The sequence below is a fragment of the Lynx canadensis genome, chromosome C2 (genome assembly GCF_007474595.2).
Source record: "Lynx canadensis isolate LIC74 chromosome C2, mLynCan4.pri.v2, whole genome shotgun sequence".
In the NCBI taxonomy this organism is placed as follows: Eukaryota; Metazoa; Chordata; class Mammalia; order Carnivora; family Felidae; genus Lynx; species Lynx canadensis.
In genome coordinates this window covers 101,214,463-101,231,630 of record NC_044311.2, presented here as the reverse complement: position 1 = coordinate 101,231,630, position 17,168 = coordinate 101,214,463, and the positions used below count along the sequence as shown (strand labels likewise).

General features: G+C 33.7%; 1 protein-coding gene across 1 annotated transcript in view; it reads left to right on the top strand.

Annotated features, from left to right (window-relative positions):
• The window catches only part of NECTIN3 (nectin cell adhesion molecule 3), a 130,564-nt gene that overhangs the window by 67,686 nt on the left and 45,710 nt on the right, over positions 1 to 17,168 (top strand). Inside the window, exons 6-7 of the mRNA XM_030329914.1 lie at positions 5,982 to 6,120; positions 8,500 to 8,584. Coding sequence (XP_030185774.1) covers positions 5,982 to 6,120; positions 8,500 to 8,584 — 224 coding nt within the window. The remainder of the gene's footprint in view (positions 1 to 5,981; positions 6,121 to 8,499; positions 8,585 to 17,168) is intronic.

Here is a 17,168-nt window from a genome sequence, read left to right as displayed (position 1 = left end):
CTAGTCTTGAAGGGACAGTTTGGTCTAAAAGCCAGAGGTAACTAGATCTAGAAGACTGGGCTCTCTTTTTAAAAAACATTTTCTTATGAGAAATTATATGAAAATAGGACAGAATAATGAAATGGACCTCAGTGTACCTGCTTCTGTTTATTATCAATTCATGGTCAGTCTTGTTCCATTTAAATTCCTATTCACATAATCCCTCCTGCCCTTAGTTCATCTGTAAATGTATCAGCATACAGCTCTAAGAGTAGAAACATTTAGGAAAAGTAACCACAGATTTCTTGTACCAAAAATTAAAAATGCTTTAATATTAAGAATCCAATGAGTGTTCAAATTCTAATCACTTTTTTTGTAGTTTTAATTAGTTTCTAAATGTGACCCATACATTGTGATATTTTTAATATTTTTAATCTATGTGTTCTCCATGAGGCATTCCCCACTCCCTTGATTTTTCCCTTGCAATTTATTTGTTGAAGAAATGGCTTCATTTGTGTCCTGCAGCTTCCCAGTTTGGATTGTGCCAGTTGTACCTCTGTAATTTCTGTAAATTGTCAGATCTAGAACCTTGATAAGATTAAGGTGTAATTTGGGGGGGGGGGCAAAATTACTTCCTAAGTGGTGGTATCTTCTATCAGAAGGCATGTAATGCCTGCTTTTCTTTTGATATTAGCAGTCATTAGATGCTCAAAGCCTAGATCTAACAGGGAACCTACTTGATGTCTAGGTTTATCAGCTCTCTTCTTTTACCATACCGTGTGCTTTGATGTCTGAATAATTATGACCATACTGCTTTTACCTGAAATTTCCTTTCTACACTTCACTGCATTCAAGATCCAGCTCAAACCATGTGATGGGAATGTGCTTCATTTGTTTTTTGAATCATGATTTTGTATTTTTGATTCAGTGATTCAAAGGTTTGATTCCATGTTCAGATATTTTGATACTTGGTTTTTATTTTGATATTTGGTAGCTAAAATGCAACTTCTCAAAAACAAGTAGATTTAAATGGAAGAAGTATATTGTTGGGAGCCTTAACAGTTTTCATCCCAACTACTGTTTTTAGAGCTAGTCTCCTGTTCAGAATGTTTGCTTTTTCGATGTCTTGCTAATCACAATAACTTCACCCCTCATATTAGCTATTATTTCAGCACAGTATGGGTTTAGTGTGAGGTTTATGGTTAATAAGAGTGAATGTAAATCTTTATTTTATTTGGCCTCCTAATGTGTTTCAGTTTTTTGGTTGACTCATCACTGATTATATGGCCATGGTTTTGCTTCATAATGTAACTGATAAAATTTGTGTATTAAGAGTAAGATAATTGCATTGCTGTTTTAAGGGGTTTTGTCATTATTTGTGCCTTCATAGTTGGTGTTCTCTTCATTCTGCCAATTCTTTGCAGGAATGACATCTATTAAGAATAAATGCTTCCTAGTATATAACATGGATTAGCACAGATCCTCTCATGTTCCTCTGTCATGTTGGCGTCCATGTTGGCCTCCTTTAAATTCTTGACTGTTCGTTAAATCTAGGGTAGTTACTATTTCACTCAGCTGAGCTCTCATACGTCCGTAGTGTGTCACAAGATGCTGGCTCTGCTGAGAGGGGACAACAAAGTGGATGTGTAATTGTTTGATTTCATTCTGGAACTATCCCATTCCATACTATCCATGGGATTTTGTAGATGCCTTGTGTAGCAAGTGAACACCTGACGTTTGGACTAAGTGAAGCTACCAGTGCCAGTCCGTGTATTATATACTAGCACCACATTTATTTTGTAATTATCACTTATCCTAAAAAAGGGGATAAGTGATAATAATCTCTTTCTACATTGGAAAAAAATATTTTTATGGATTCTGTGATCCCACTTTAGGGATTTTGCTCTCTACTGTGAAGATAGGGACTATGTAAAATTCATCCTTACATTCTTGGCACTTAGCATGTGCCTGACACGTTAGGTTACTATTGGTAATTTGTTGAATGAGAGGTGACAACACCATCCCAACCCAAAGAAAGGACATTTATTAAAAAGTAGTGAGATAAATATTTCGATGGATATAATGAAGTAGAAGGTGTATTGGAAAAGTAAACATTAAAAGTGGCAATTGAGGGGCACCTGGGTGTCTCAGAGGGTTAGGCTTCCGACTTCAGCTCAGGTCATGATCTCAAAGTTTGTGAGTTCGAGCCCCACTCGGGCTCTGTGCCGACAGCTCAGAACCTGGAGCCTACTTCAGATTCTGTGTCTCCTTCTCTCTCCGCCCTTCCCCTACTTGTGCTCTGTCTCTCTGTCTCTCAAAAATAAATGTAAAAAGTAAAAAAAAAAATTTTTAAGTGGCTATTGAAAAAAGTGAGATATATTTATGGGGAAAAATTGGTGATACAGTGATATGTATTATAAGGGCAAATAAAAGTTGAGAAGATAAATTTGTAGGGTATCACATTAATGTGTGAATCAGGTAGTAGAACCACTGAAGTTTTGGTGAAGGTAATAAAGGAAAATAGTTAATAAAGGAAAATATTTCCATTAATTGTTAGGTCTTGGTGTTTGAGTGTGTGAAAAGGGCCTGTAGATTTCTATACTCACCCGTTTCAAGTGGTTTTTAGCAAGTTGCTATGTTTTGCTGTGTAGAATAGTATTTATTTTTTTCAAATCTTGTCAGATGTGAATTAGGTAAGCATATTTGAGTAGCTTCAACATATTTTTTTATTCGTATGTATCAGAGTAATAAAGACAAACTTAAATTCAGTTTAGTAGTTATATGTATATTTTTTTTCAAAAACAATGAAAATTTTTATGTCTGTATTAAGTTTCTTTTGGTATGATGTGTTAGATTTTTGAACATTTTCCCTAGAAGACATATGCATGATATCTATTATGGGCAGTAAGCTTTTGTTGTATTGGGGAAAGCACTTTTGTTTTCTGCTGATTGTAAGCAGATAGTTAAGATTTAGTAGTCTGTCTCCTCAGGTGATGGTAATGTCATGTCATTCATTCAGTAAATTAGCTGAATGTTTAAAAATGCCAAATTTTTATACATTTGCTTATTTCCTCCTTGTAGTTTGATTGTAATATAGAGTAGATTATGTGGGCAGAGATGTGGAGGAGGCAGTGTTGTAGCTAAATTCCAATTTTCATTAAAATTCTTTGACTTGAATACAAGAAATTTCAGCTTGCTCTTTGCTTTTCATACTATTGTTCATCACCGGTTAATATCGTAAATATATTCTTCTTTGTTTTTTCTCAGTTAGTAGAAGAATCAGAAAAGGAAACATGAAACCTATCCCATTTATGTATTTAACATAATCAATTTGCTTCTGTAGAATATCCAGTTGGTAAACGGATTCATATGTAGTTTTTCTTTGATTTGCTCTTTTCAATACTTACTAGCCTGGTTTGATACTAAGAAGAGGTGTACAAAAAAGAAAGGAAAAATATGAATAAAGAATGAATGGAACTGGGTGAAATAAATATGCCCAATTTAAGATAGAAGGAAGAGTCATCATAGTCTATACAAAGTCAACTCAGAGTCCCAGAGCTAGGATTTATAAGACTAATGGGACAGAAGTGGATAAATAGACCATAATTTAAATGTTCAGAAAATAGTGTCTATTTGGACTTGAGAATTACTTAAGGATATTAAAAATAGTACAGAGTTGGAAATTACCTTAGGATGTGAAAAGTCTGTGATTATTATATCTTATTACAAAACACTACCAAATTTAATACCTTTATTAAGATTAAATGAGAGGTTTTCTTGAAGGTGTGAGGTTTGATGAATGTATAATGATCTGTGCATTGAAAATCTTACATTCAAAGAGTAACCTGAGTTTTTCAAAAATAATTTCAGAAGTATTTAAAAGTATTTTTATAAATATGGTATTAACTTTGTCTTACCATCAAGATAAGAACACTCAAATTTGAATTCAGTACACTTGGGCAAAACTGATAGGGATGCTTTTGATCCCTCAGCAAAAGAAAGATTTCCTTTGAAGAAAAACCTTTAGAAAACTAGTGGAATAGGTAGCGTATTTGACACTTAAGGATTTTTTATTTATGCCACTGAAAATATATATGACCTTGGTCACATAACCTTGGGTATGTAATCTTAATAGATTTCAGTTGGACTTTTAAAGACTGAATACAAAGCTATAATGTATATGGTTGGAAAAGTGATCGTGTAGAGTAGAAATTACTCCTAGGTCATTCCAAATCTTTAAACATTGACAAGAGCAGAGTATTATTTGACTGGCTTGGATTTCAAACTTTTTCTCATGTAGCACGTATTCAAATGGAGGTAGTAGGGATTAGAGAAATGAGCAACAATAGGAAGATAAACTGGGTGTATTAGCAAATGAGAGTAAGATCCTGAATGACTAAACTGGTTATATTGTTTAAAATAATTGTATATTTTACTATTTTTAAATCCTAATTGAAAGTTTGAAAGTTATTGAAATGAGTTACTTGCTACTCATTGACGTAAAGTTTTTAGTCTAGAATGAGACTAATAAAATGACTCATTAATAAAGAATTGTTAGTTTGCTAAAGAAATTTTTATAATTGGGAAGAAAGGAAATATATTTTTTTAGCAATCTAAAACAACATGCAACTCACATTTTAATAGATACAGAGTTGGAAAATACTTCTAAATATGTATTTATATGGAAATACTATGATGGTAAGCCCGTGAAACATATTTCAAAACTGATAACTGCCTTAATGTCTTCTAAACTTGTCATGTCTGGTCCCAATGGTAATTGCAATTATTTAGAACTCTATGTGAACGCCTATTTAAGTGAAAGCTAAGAGTTCTTCATAGGGGACCCGAAAGGAGAGTCTACATTAGATGTGCAGTTGTATAAAAACGTTTTCTCCCAACAAGGGCATAATGAGGGCTTCTAGCCTAACCCAGCTAGCTTTATTTCACTTTCTGTTCTCTACTACAAGTTGATGGAATGACCTTGGGCAGAATATTTAACTTTAGAACTGCAATATAGAAGTTTATCTTAAACATCTTTCTTACTGGTTAGAAAGATAAGACAAAATTGTATATATTGAAGGTACTTTGTAATTACTCAAAATTAATGTTGCTGAAATTGTCAAAATAATGCACATAGGATTGTTTTGTCATATCCATAGTACTTACATTTGAAAATATATAGTTGCAATAGTTTTAGTACATTCCCTTATTTGGATGTTCATAAAATAGGGTGACTTAATTTTTCAGTATTGTATGACATGATAATTACTAAATATGTTTTTAAAATCCTTTTTTATAAAATTTATGGTGCAGACTGGGAAAGAGAAACTGGTATTTAGAAATTATGTAGTGTGTTTATATCCAGGGGATAGGGAAGATTTTCCATTTAATTTTGTGGTAGAGACACTGTCTTAAGTGTACTTTGTATTAAATGTTCATGAATTAAGGGAAATTATCTGCAACAAGTGCTGTTTTTATAATACCTCTATTTAAAAACTTATACAGTGTCATTTTTTGCCATATTTATTAGATCTGGGATTTTTTTGTGTGTGTCTTTGGTTTGCCCCTCCTTGAAGGTTTTAGTTTCTTTAGTAGAACTTCTTTTATATTTTACTCAAATAAAAAATGGTAAATGTATATATTGTTGGTTAACTCAAAGAATAATGAAAAAATGTTTTATCTCTTAGAGTAAGAACTTAAAATAGCTTTCATCCTTTCTCTATCGTTTCTTCTCCAGACATTCTTTGACCATAGAAAATAGATTCACTCGTTGCTATCTGACTGGGGATATTATTTTCATAACTTGAAAAAAAGGAAAGCTGGAGTGCTAAGGTGACATAAGGAAGGGGGGTGTTAGCATAATCCTACAAAAAGTACTGAATCAAATTTGAAGTCCTCTAACAAACTTCAATCAGTCTTTGCACATTATAGAAATTAGGGTGTGCAAATTCAAGAACTCTTTTTAAAATTGTTTGAAAAGCCTGATTTTTGTTACTTTACAGATGTTCCATTTAAGCAGACCTCCTCCATAGCCGTAGCTGGCGCCGTAATTGGAGCCGTCCTTGCCCTTTTCATCATTGCTATCTTTGTGACTGTGCTGCTGACTCCTCGAAAAAAGAGACCATCCTATCTTGACAAAGTGTAGGTAACTTTTTTGCTTGTGTTCAACATTCAGTATGAGTCAGTCTTTGTATCTATCTTTACGGCTACTCGTATGTAAAATGTCTGAGGGATGAGAGTAAAGACACTGTTAGATCTTTGTGAGCTGACCATGGTTTAATCAGAATGTACTATTTTGGTGTATAGTGTCAAGGGGCTGTTGGAGACAAATATATTAGACATCATTCCAAATGATAACAATGATAAATTATGTTGTCCTGTCTTCTGAATTAAAAATGCAGGTCTTTGAAAAACTGTGCTTGAAAGAGAGATTCAGAAAAATCTTAGACGTTTAATTGCATCTCCAGATTGTATATGCCAGTCTTATGTATGGATAGATCTTAACCTTCAGCCGCCAAGAGCTATCAAATACATTGAGTTTTAAAGCCTTTTTTTCTTAAACAATTTTGGTTTTGGTGAATTACAAAGTGTGCAGTTTGTTCACTTAAAGAGTAAGCAATGTTTTGGGCCAATCATTGAGATAGAATTATAAAGCAGATATTACACTTTGCTGTAGAATCAAAAGACAAATGTCCCAATTCATTTAATTCCATCAACAGCTTTGTTGCTTCATCTATGGAATGTGAATAATATTTTAATATTTTTCCTACTTACCTATAGTTGTGATGAGTAGAATATAATAATGTTGTTTATTAATCATGATGTTTTATATAAATGGTAGTATTATGTGGTTATTAATATTTTTATATTAGGAAATAAGTCTGTCTCTCAAAGAATATATTTCTTCTGTCTTCATAAATGCTGTGTGTGTGTGTGTGTGTGTGTGTGTGTGTGTGTGTGTGTGTGTGCCTTTCTAATCTGGCACAGTTATAGCATAGATCTTCTTGGATTAAAGACATCTGAGTGTTAGTCTCAGCTCTGTCATGATTAAAGTAGTGGTATGATCAAGGACAAGTCACATCACCTCCATGAGCCTCAGTTTTCTCACCCAAATGATTGATGGTTCCTTGGAGCTATGACTTTGCTGTGATTTTCATGACATGAAAAGAAATAATTACTTTTAAAGGACTGTAAAGTACCTTTTTAGTGAACACCTATATCACTGGTTCTTTAATGTTCATAGTTATAATAATTTATAGTTCCAATAACTTTTATAGTTCTTTAATATTTCAAGAGTAACTAGCATTTGGTTAACTTTATTTTAGCTCCCAAATTATCTCAGGCTTTTGTGTAATTTCAAAACATAATCTTTATTTGTTGGTTGAATTCTATTCATTTAAAATGTTATTTCATGTCCACATTGAGAAGCTATTAGACCACAGAGAATTTGTAATTACTTTGGCCTCTATGGATTTCATTCTCTTTATTTTTTACTCTAGGTAACATTTTTGTTTGATTTAATAATCATAATTACTGTAAATTAGTTATCTGTGAACTTCAAAAGTATGAGAATAGATAAAAAAATTATTTCCTAAAATGCAGAGAGCCACAATATATATTCTATTTGTATTGTGACAACAATGCTTAAATACATGAAAATACAGGTTTTTAAAAATGGGTTATTTTGGCAAAAATACATTCCCTAAGGATGTAATGGCACCTTGGTTTATTTCAGGTGACAAGATTTATAATGGTCTTTAGATTCAGAATCCTAATTTACATGATGAATATTCTAAGAGTGACCATGGCTTTTGAAAATTAGTTTTGATGGGGAACCTTGGTGGCTCAGTCAGTTAAGTGACCAACTTTTGATTTCAGCTGTGATTGTGATCTCACAGTTTGTGGGTTCGAGCCCCGCGTTGGGCTCTGCACTGACCGTGTGGAGCCTGCCTGGGATTCTCTCTGCCCCTCCCTTACTCTCTCTCTTTCTCTCTAAAATAAACCAACCAACAGACACACACTTAAAAAATTAGTTTTGAAAGTATTTCAAAAATGTAAAAGTGTTTTCATTATCATTTTAAGATATAATTTTTTTAATTTTATGACATTTTGCCTTCCATTGCACATGTTTGACTATGTTTAATACGATGGTAGGTGTAGTAATATAATAATATAGTGAGATGGAAAAACATGCAATACTTAAGTAAATTGGTCATGGATTAGGTCACTTGCTTAGTAATAATTTTCAAAAAATGCTTCCATTTGAGTTTCCTTCTTCAAATGAATCAATTAGATGAGTTTTAAACATTGGAACCTTTAAAACCTGGTTTTTTCCTCCCTGTATGATAAAATATAACAACTGAATTAAGCATATACGCTAATATAAATATTAGTATGAGGAAAATATCCTCAAAAATTAAGAGAACCTTGATAGCCTCCTCCCCTCCCTTGTTTTTATTTGTTTGTCTGTTTTGTTTTTGCTAAATGTTGCAATCACATGTTTTAACATTTTTAATGCAGGATCGACCTTCCACCCACACATAAACCACCTCCTATGTATGAAGAACGATCTCCCCCTTTGCCTCAAAAAGACCTTCTATATCAGGTATGTGTTCCTGATTACACTTAAAATAAAATGAAATAAAAAACACTAAACAATGTATATTATTTGATATTATTTAGTCATTATACGTTAAATGTAGCATAGCAATACATAATCATTTCTCTGCAACATTTAAAGCATCAAATTTTGCCTAAGAAGCGATTGTTAAGAAACGATGGTATAGCCAGTGTAGATAAGACAAATCAACACTTTATTAGGAGTACAGATTTTTACTAAAAGCTTATGCCCAAAGATTTATTGTTAATAGTTTATTGACATGCGTATTCATTGTAAAGTATGCATCTTTATATAAAATAAAAGAAAAATTGAATGTCTTTGCTAGGATATGATGAAGAGCTTTTAATCCTTGGAGTATGTATTTCATTTTTGTTTCAGTATACTCAAAATCTAAATTTTAGCGTTCCTTTATTTAGCAACAAAAGGTTTATATTCCAGTTTAAAGTTCTGGATATGAATATTGGTCCCCACATTACGTTTATGATCATTTTAAATTTTCTTTTGGGATCAGTTTACAATAATTCATGTGAAAGTATCAATTAAATACGTCTATCTCATATTCTCTATGTAGATAAATAGGCTGTCCTTGGGAAAGTTGAAATCATCGGGTATTTGAATATTTTTATTCTTAGTGTTAGTTGTTCTGGTTTTGTTTTTTTCCATCTAGCATCCAAGTAACCGATTGGGGCCCTGACCCTATATTGGGGTTTTATTCCCTGTGGAAACATTCTATAATATTTTTCCCCTAAAATATGTTTCTGTCTTCAGCTGGAATAAAGCAAATTATTTGCCCATCAATTAATTTAATTTGGTGGAAAAATTCCAAGGAAATGTATCTGTTAAGATGTTCTCAGCTTTCTGTGCTCAGTTCAGCACAGGTACTAAGATGTTCTTATCTTCTGTGTCTTAGTTGACCACATGTTCAGTCTACTGCCTGAGCATGGGGGCAGGGAGGAGCATTCCCTGGCATGTGCACTCATTGCCAGTGGGCACCAGGTTTGTTGTCACACACAAGTTTGGGGTCTTTGGGTGAAGACATGCTATCTTCCCAGACCTCTTGTTTCCATGTAGAGTGTAAGCTCACATCTCTTTTGGCAAAGAAATGAACTTGACAAGTACTGTGAAATGTCAACAAAATATTTAGCTAGAGCTCTTGCTAACTGCTACAGAAAGGCAGCTGTCTTCTTCCCTTCACAAACCTAGTAATTAACCAGAAGATTTCCAGATTAAGTTTTGGGAATTTTTTAAGAACATAGTTAGTAATTTTCTAGGACAATGCTAACTATGCATAATTTAATTCTTGTCTATAAAACCAGTTGATTATATAAGTTATTATTTAATATCTTCAAATTAAATATTTACAAAAGCTTATAAATTGGAAAAAAATATTGGGTTTAGGTCATCATGGGTCCCAGGTTTTAGTTTAAAAAATATGACTTTTATATCTGTAGTTGTTTCCAAATAAACACAAAAGGAAGATTTTTCTTGGATGATTTGAGTTGACAGTGCTAGAAACTATAGTTTTTAGTGTCCTTGGAATTAGGGAATGCTTCCTGGCTTTTTGAGGTAGAAGTTATGAAGCAGGTGATGAAATTACTCACTTGGTGATTAGAATAATTTGATTTGTAGTAAATTGCATACTCAAAAGCATAAACCTAGGTGGAAATGAAGTTATAGTGGAAAAGTAACAGGAAGTTTAGAAAGAAGATTGAAGGGAAAGCACCTGCAATGAATAACAAACATTGGACTTTGGGAGTCGGAGACTATGTGGTAACATTGTGACTTTTTCCTCATCTGTGAAATTGAGCAGGTAAAAAATGTGACTGTTTGTTTCCATCTTCTAGCTATAAAACTGATTCTACAAACTATTGCCGAGGGTGAACTAGTTGCTGTAATTTTGCTTAAGAGAGTTAGAACTTGAATTGGAGATGAAATAACTCCCCAGTTCTATAAAGCTTTTAAGAATAATTTAGGCTGGGGCACCTGAGTGGCTCAGTCATTAAGCATCTGACTCTTGATTTGGGCGTAGGTCATGATCTCACAGTCATGAGACTGAGCCCTGCATCGAGCTCTGAGCTAAGTGTGGAGCCTGCTTAAAAGATTCTCTCTCCCTCTCTCTCTGCCCTTACCCCACTCATGCGCATGCGCTCTCTCTCAAGAACAAAACAAAAATCTTTAAAAAAAAATAATTTAGGCTAAAATCATTATCCATCAGATAACTTGTTATGATTCACGCATTATAATGTCTATATGTTAATTATGTGGCCGTTTGTGTTTTAATTAATGCTGTGATATCAAAATGTAAAATACACAGAGCCATGTCCTGGTTACCAAGAAATCTGTAAGTGTGTAATTACTATCTGATCAGTTTCATACAGTGATAGCATGTTGCAATACTAAATGTCTTGGGAATGTTCCACTTCTCCAGGTGTCTTGTCTGCTTTAAAGTGATGAGGTAATTCCTACTTGAAGTCATTAGCCCTCAGCCTTCCCAAACAGGCCTAGTGACCTAGTCACCTAGGCCAGGCTCCCGAATGCCTCCATGGCTTTAAGGAAGACAGTCTCATTTATTCTACCCATCAGTATTCTACTCTTGGGAAACCACAGAAAGAGACACCTCCTCAGTACCCACATTTGTACACCTTGTGTTGCTTTTGTGGTAATAGTACCAACACTCATCCTGGGGAAGGTTTCCTTTCAATGTATGTTAGGAGAATGAGGCCTGGTATTGTGAAGAGGCAGTGTCCTTGGGTGGGAACCATTACTGCAGAGAAGATGCATGGAGGCATGCATAAGTATGAGGGAAATAAAAAAAAGAATATCTTACCTGAAGCAAGGAGTAATTGAGAAATATCCCCAGCTTGTCATGTATTAGGTAATAATCCTGCAGAAGTTGAGTCTTCATTTGGGAAAGAAATATTAATTAATGGCTTTAAAGTATATTTTATCTTTTCATTATGTTTTATGAACATTATATAGGTAATCCATAAGTATGTTCTTAGAACAACAAAAACAAATACTACAGAAATTTATAGTCAGCTGTGAAAGTTCTTTTTTAAAGTATATAATTTCCTTCTCCAGCTATCACCATTGTTACAAATTTAAATATTCTCCCAGACTTTTTTCCATGAATTTATTTTCATGGGTGTATCATCCATATTTACATCTATAGCTAGGTTTGTTTTGCCTTTTTTTTTTAAACACAAATGTGATCATAGAATGCATAGTGGTCTAGAAATTGCTTTCCCACTCTATTATAGACCAGTATTTTTCAGAGTGGCCAGTGTTGTTTATAGTTGTAGGGGGCTCCTTTATCTCATTCAGCTTCAAATCCAGCATGAAACACTGAACACTGATATAAAATTTCTTTGTATTAAAGAATTTTGGACAACACTTAGTGTTCTATGAATAATGCTGTATTTTAGCCTTGTTTTGGGAGAGTTGTATACTCTGATGTGAAAAAATATTTCCCAAACCAACGAAAATGATCAAGGGATCATTTTCAGGAAGAAATATGTAACTAATACAGTTTGATTTCTGACATGGAAAAAATCTGGATGTAAATGTAAATCTTTTAGAATGCTCTGTGGTTCAGCCTAAAATAACATTTATTCTTGGAAAGTTAGGTCTAGTAGATTGTGTGAAATAGATACTATTACTTGACTTTACTGAGGATCATAACAGGATTTCATTCAAGCAAGAATATAGGGAATGTGGCTCTTGAAGTTATTTTCACAATGCTGACATATTATTGAAAGCTTTTAATCTCTTGAAATATCATGAGATTTTCTTTTACCCCTTGATAGCCACATTTGCAGAACTAACCATCTGTCAGATTACTTTGGTAAATTTTTAATTTTAGCAACCTTGAAAATGTTTTATGAACAGTTTTTCAGGTTTTGGAATACACAGATCAATTTTCATGATTTAAGAAATTCGTCTTATATACACATATAAATATGTGTGTATGTGTCTTAATATTCTGTGTTATTAAATGGTATATATGCATAAGTACTTGTGTAACTGAATTTTAGGCTGAACTTAGCTGCCTTTATTGTGGAACACCATTTTGACTTAAAAGAATGGCTAACAAACCATGGTCATTTAGGCTTGAGTAATTTTGCAGATATTTTCTCACAAATCAATGAACTGAACCTGTCGCTCAAGGCAAACAACTCACAGTATTTGTTGCCAATGAAAAATTTGAGGTTCCAAGGAAAAATTATAATTTTTATAAAACTTATATCTGTAACCATGGGATTGATAGTAGTGGGGAAATTAATGAATGTTGTTTTTATACTGAATAGTGAAAAGTACCAATGTTTGGAATATCTGTGTAACTTAGTGAACTAATAGTTTCCAAATGACCAATGTATGCTGTTATAATCATGCATGCATAAAATATCCAAAGTATAAGATAAACGTATGGATTTTCATATAGGAGAGTATGAAAAGTTTCAGATAGCAACTAGCAACTAACCTTAAGAAACTTCCAGTTGTTGGGGCGCCTGGGTGGCGCAGTCGGTTAAGCGTCCGACTTCAGCCAGGTCACGATCTTGCGGTCCGTGAGTTCGAGCCCCGCGTCAGGCTCTGGGCTGATGGCTCAGAGCCTGGAGCCTGTTTCCGATTCTGTGTCTCCCTCTCTCTCTGCCCCTCCCCCGTTCATGCTCTGTCTCTCTCTGTCCCAAAAATAAATAAACGTTGAAAAAAAAAAAAAATTTAGAAACTTCCAGTTGTTGAGTTTTGGTATAGTATCAAAGGAGAATTTTCTCAATTATCTTAAAGAAGTATTGAAGTGTGTCTCCCCTTTCTAGCAGTGTATCTGTGTGAGGCCATTTTTTCTTCATGCATTTCAACCAAACAACCTATTGGAACAGATTAAATGCTATAGCAGATATGAAAATCAAGCTTTCTTCTTTTGACTCAGATATGAAAAAGATTTGCAAAATGTAAAAAAGTATAATAACATGCCACTCTTCTTGCTTATCTTTGTTCTGGAAAACATGGTTATTTGCTCACGTAAAAGATGCTATTTGTATCATACTATTATTCTGTTTAAATGAATTAAATATTTTTAAAAATTTCATAGTTTGGGGGACCCCTGGGTGGCTCAGTCGGTTGAGCGTCCAAATTCGGCTCAGGTCATGATCTCGCAGTCCGTGAGTTCGAGCCCCGCGTCGGGCTCTGTGCTGACAGCTCAGAGCCTGGAGCCTGTTTCAGATTCTGTCTCCCCCGTTCATGCTGTGTCTCTCTCTGTCTCAAAAATAAATAAATGTTAATAAAAATTTTTTTTTTTTTTTAAATTTCATAGTTTGGGGCACCTGGGTGGCTCAGTGGGTTAAGCAGCCGACTTCAGCTCAGGTCATGATCTCACAGTTCATGAGTTCGAGCTCCGTGTCAGGCTCTGTGCTGACAGCTCGGAGCCTGGAGCCTGCTTTGGGCTCTGTGTCTCCCTCTCTTTCTGCCCCTCCCATGCATTCTTTGTCTCTCTCTCTCTCTTTCTCTCTCAAACATAAGTAAACATTAAAATTTTTTTTAATTTCATAGTTTTAATGTTTAAGATGATAAATATAGTTAGCTCTTACCCATGTAAATGAAAGTACTTTGGGTTCTCAAAATTTTAAAGTATAGAGGGATTCTGAGGCCCCAAATTTGAGAACCTCTACTGTAGACCTTAAGCAATATAAAGGCAGGGATCATGTCTCCCTTGCTTAGTACTATAGTCCCAGAGCGTAACACCTTGCTTGGCACGTTGTAGTTACTGAACAAAATCTTTTTGAATGAATAAATGGAAGAATCAAACACCTCTTTATATTCTTCTCAGTCTGTGACCATGTTTGTGTTACAAATTCTAGAATAACCCTATCCCAGAGACATAATTATGTTCCAGTATATTTAATGTCAGTATATCTAATATCAGTGTACCAGATATCAATATAGCATGTATGAAAAATAACAGAGGAACAAGAGACTCTATAGCAATATTCTAAAATATTAGCAATGATTATGTAGTAGACTTCTCCATGAATATTATGTCTTATGTTATATTTTTCTGTAGTTTCTAATTTTTCTGCAGTGCTTTTTCTCCCCTCTGTCAGTGACCTTTTAGCATAAGAAAATAGAGACCTGTTGAAACCTGAATTACTAACCTGGAATATTGTTAATCAGTCAAACCAGTTATGGTAATACTTCAGCAGAATTTACTGTCTTGGGAAATTAAGATTTTCCCCCCAATAATTCACTATGATATATCACATTCTTTAGTAAATTTTTATAAATGCTCATGGCAGAGTGTTGGTAGGAAAGAGTGTTCCTATTTATTTTTTGAGTACATAATGCATACAAAAAAATGTAAAAGGGTATTTTCTAAAGTCTCCCTCCCATTCCCATTCCTGTTTACCCTACACCTCCTACAGAAAATCACTTTTATACATTTCTTGTTTGACTTAATAAGGTTTGTTTAAGCATAGACAGGGAAACATACATGCACACATTTTTTTTTCTTTTATAAAAGGTAGCTGTATGTACTGTTAAATATTTTGCCATTCCTCCTAAGATATACTGAAGATCTTTTTTATTGGGATGCAGAGCATTCTCATTCTTTTTTATGTCTACAGAAGATTCTAATTTGCATATATTACAGTTTGTAGTGTCAAAATATTTTAATAAACCAATAATGCTACAATGAATAGCTTTATATATATGATATTTGTATCTACCCAAGTATAATCTTCAGTATAGATTTTTTAGAATTGGTCTTGCTGTATCAAATAGTAAATGTGTTTATACTTTTGATAGATACTGTCAAATTATCCTCTATAAATATTATACTATTTTGTACTCCAATCAGTAATGCTTGAAAGTGCCTGTTTCTCCACATCCTTACCAACAGCATATGTATTCCACTTGAGTATTGGTGATCTGATAGGTAAAAAAATGTGTGTGTATGTAAAATTATAATTTTGCACTCTCATTATTAGTGAGTTTTATCATCTTTTCAAGTGTCAAAAAAGCCATTTTTTTCCTGCAACTCTCATTCTTTTGTGTGCTTATTGAACAAAATTATGACCATTTAAACATTTTATAAGTAGATATGAAACTTTTTTCTTTTAATTCCAGGATGAGTAGTATATATACATTGCTTCTTGATATCTAAATTTGTGGTACAGAAAGTTTAGGAAGATGAATCTTATATTTCCATTGATTTATATTATAAAATGGGATAAAAATGAAAAGTTGTTCTGACTAGAGCAAATGTTATCAAACTGTGGTTTTAGAAACATGGTGGTCCTACTTGTTAGCAAGTTCTAGAGTTGGATATGTCCTCCAGGTATCTTAATTGCTACCAATCATGCCACATTTCATTTAAGGCTTTTTTGAACCTGTCCACCTACTGCTGCTGTATAGTTTTAGACATTTTCATTACTTCCTTTCAAAACTCATCTTTCTGATACATAACTGCCATTTTGCAATAATATTTTTTAATAAGCTGCTTTTGTTAATTGTCATCGATGGTCTGATTTTCTCCCGGGATCTCAATATTTTAACATATATTCAGATGCTACCAATAGCTATAGGCTTTGGAGTCAGGGAGAAGGAAGGGAGAAAGATGACAGAAGAATTAACATTTTTCATCCAAATTAGAGAAAACTATATGATGGAGTGGACTGCTTCAAGTAAATGAATACTGAGTATTTCCTAGCATTGTTTTGCCCTTGAGTAGCAAAATGTTTACATCTTGCATATTGCCTCCAGTTAATAGATAGTGGCAATTATTGAGACAAGTAGGGCCGTGTTCTCGTCTGTGAAGGGACAAAGTTTTGTGAACAAAGCTCAGATGAAATAATGACATAAACTAATCATATTGAAATAATATATTCAAAGGAAATATAGGTGCAACATTTGAAGTATAAAGGATTGATATTTTTACTAAAAACTCTTACTAATCACTCTTATAAATGAGAAAAAGATAAACCTACTTTTAAGATTTTATGGGGATTAGTAAATTACCATATGCTGCATCCTTAGACCATAGAACCTTAGAACATGCCTGACACATAGTAAGTACTATGTGTTTGCTGTTATTAAAAAAGAAACTGTAATTCTTTTTTTTTAATTTTGTTAATGTTTATTTAATTTTGAGAGAGAGGGAGAGACAGAGCAGGAGTAGGGGAGGGGCAGAGAGAGAGGGGGAGACACAGAATCTGAAGCAGGCTCCAGGCTCTGAGCTGTCAGCACAGAGCCTAATGCAGGGCTCGAACTCATGAGCCACGAGATCATGACCTGAGCTGAAGTTGGCCACTTAATTGACTGAGCCACCCAGGCGCCCCAAAGAAGGAAACTGTAATTCTTAATAAAAATATTAAAGAGATATTGCTTCTCAGCCTTTTGGCTAAGATCAAGTGTAAAAATATTAAAGAGATCAAGCAGTGAAATTATTTCAGAAGAAGAATAAAACTAATAGTACCTGATTCATGAAAATTCAGCATATTTTTCTTTTGGAAATTATCATACTTTTATTATAAATTTAGTAGGCTTAAAGTGAAATTAAAAAGTATGGTGTCTGTAT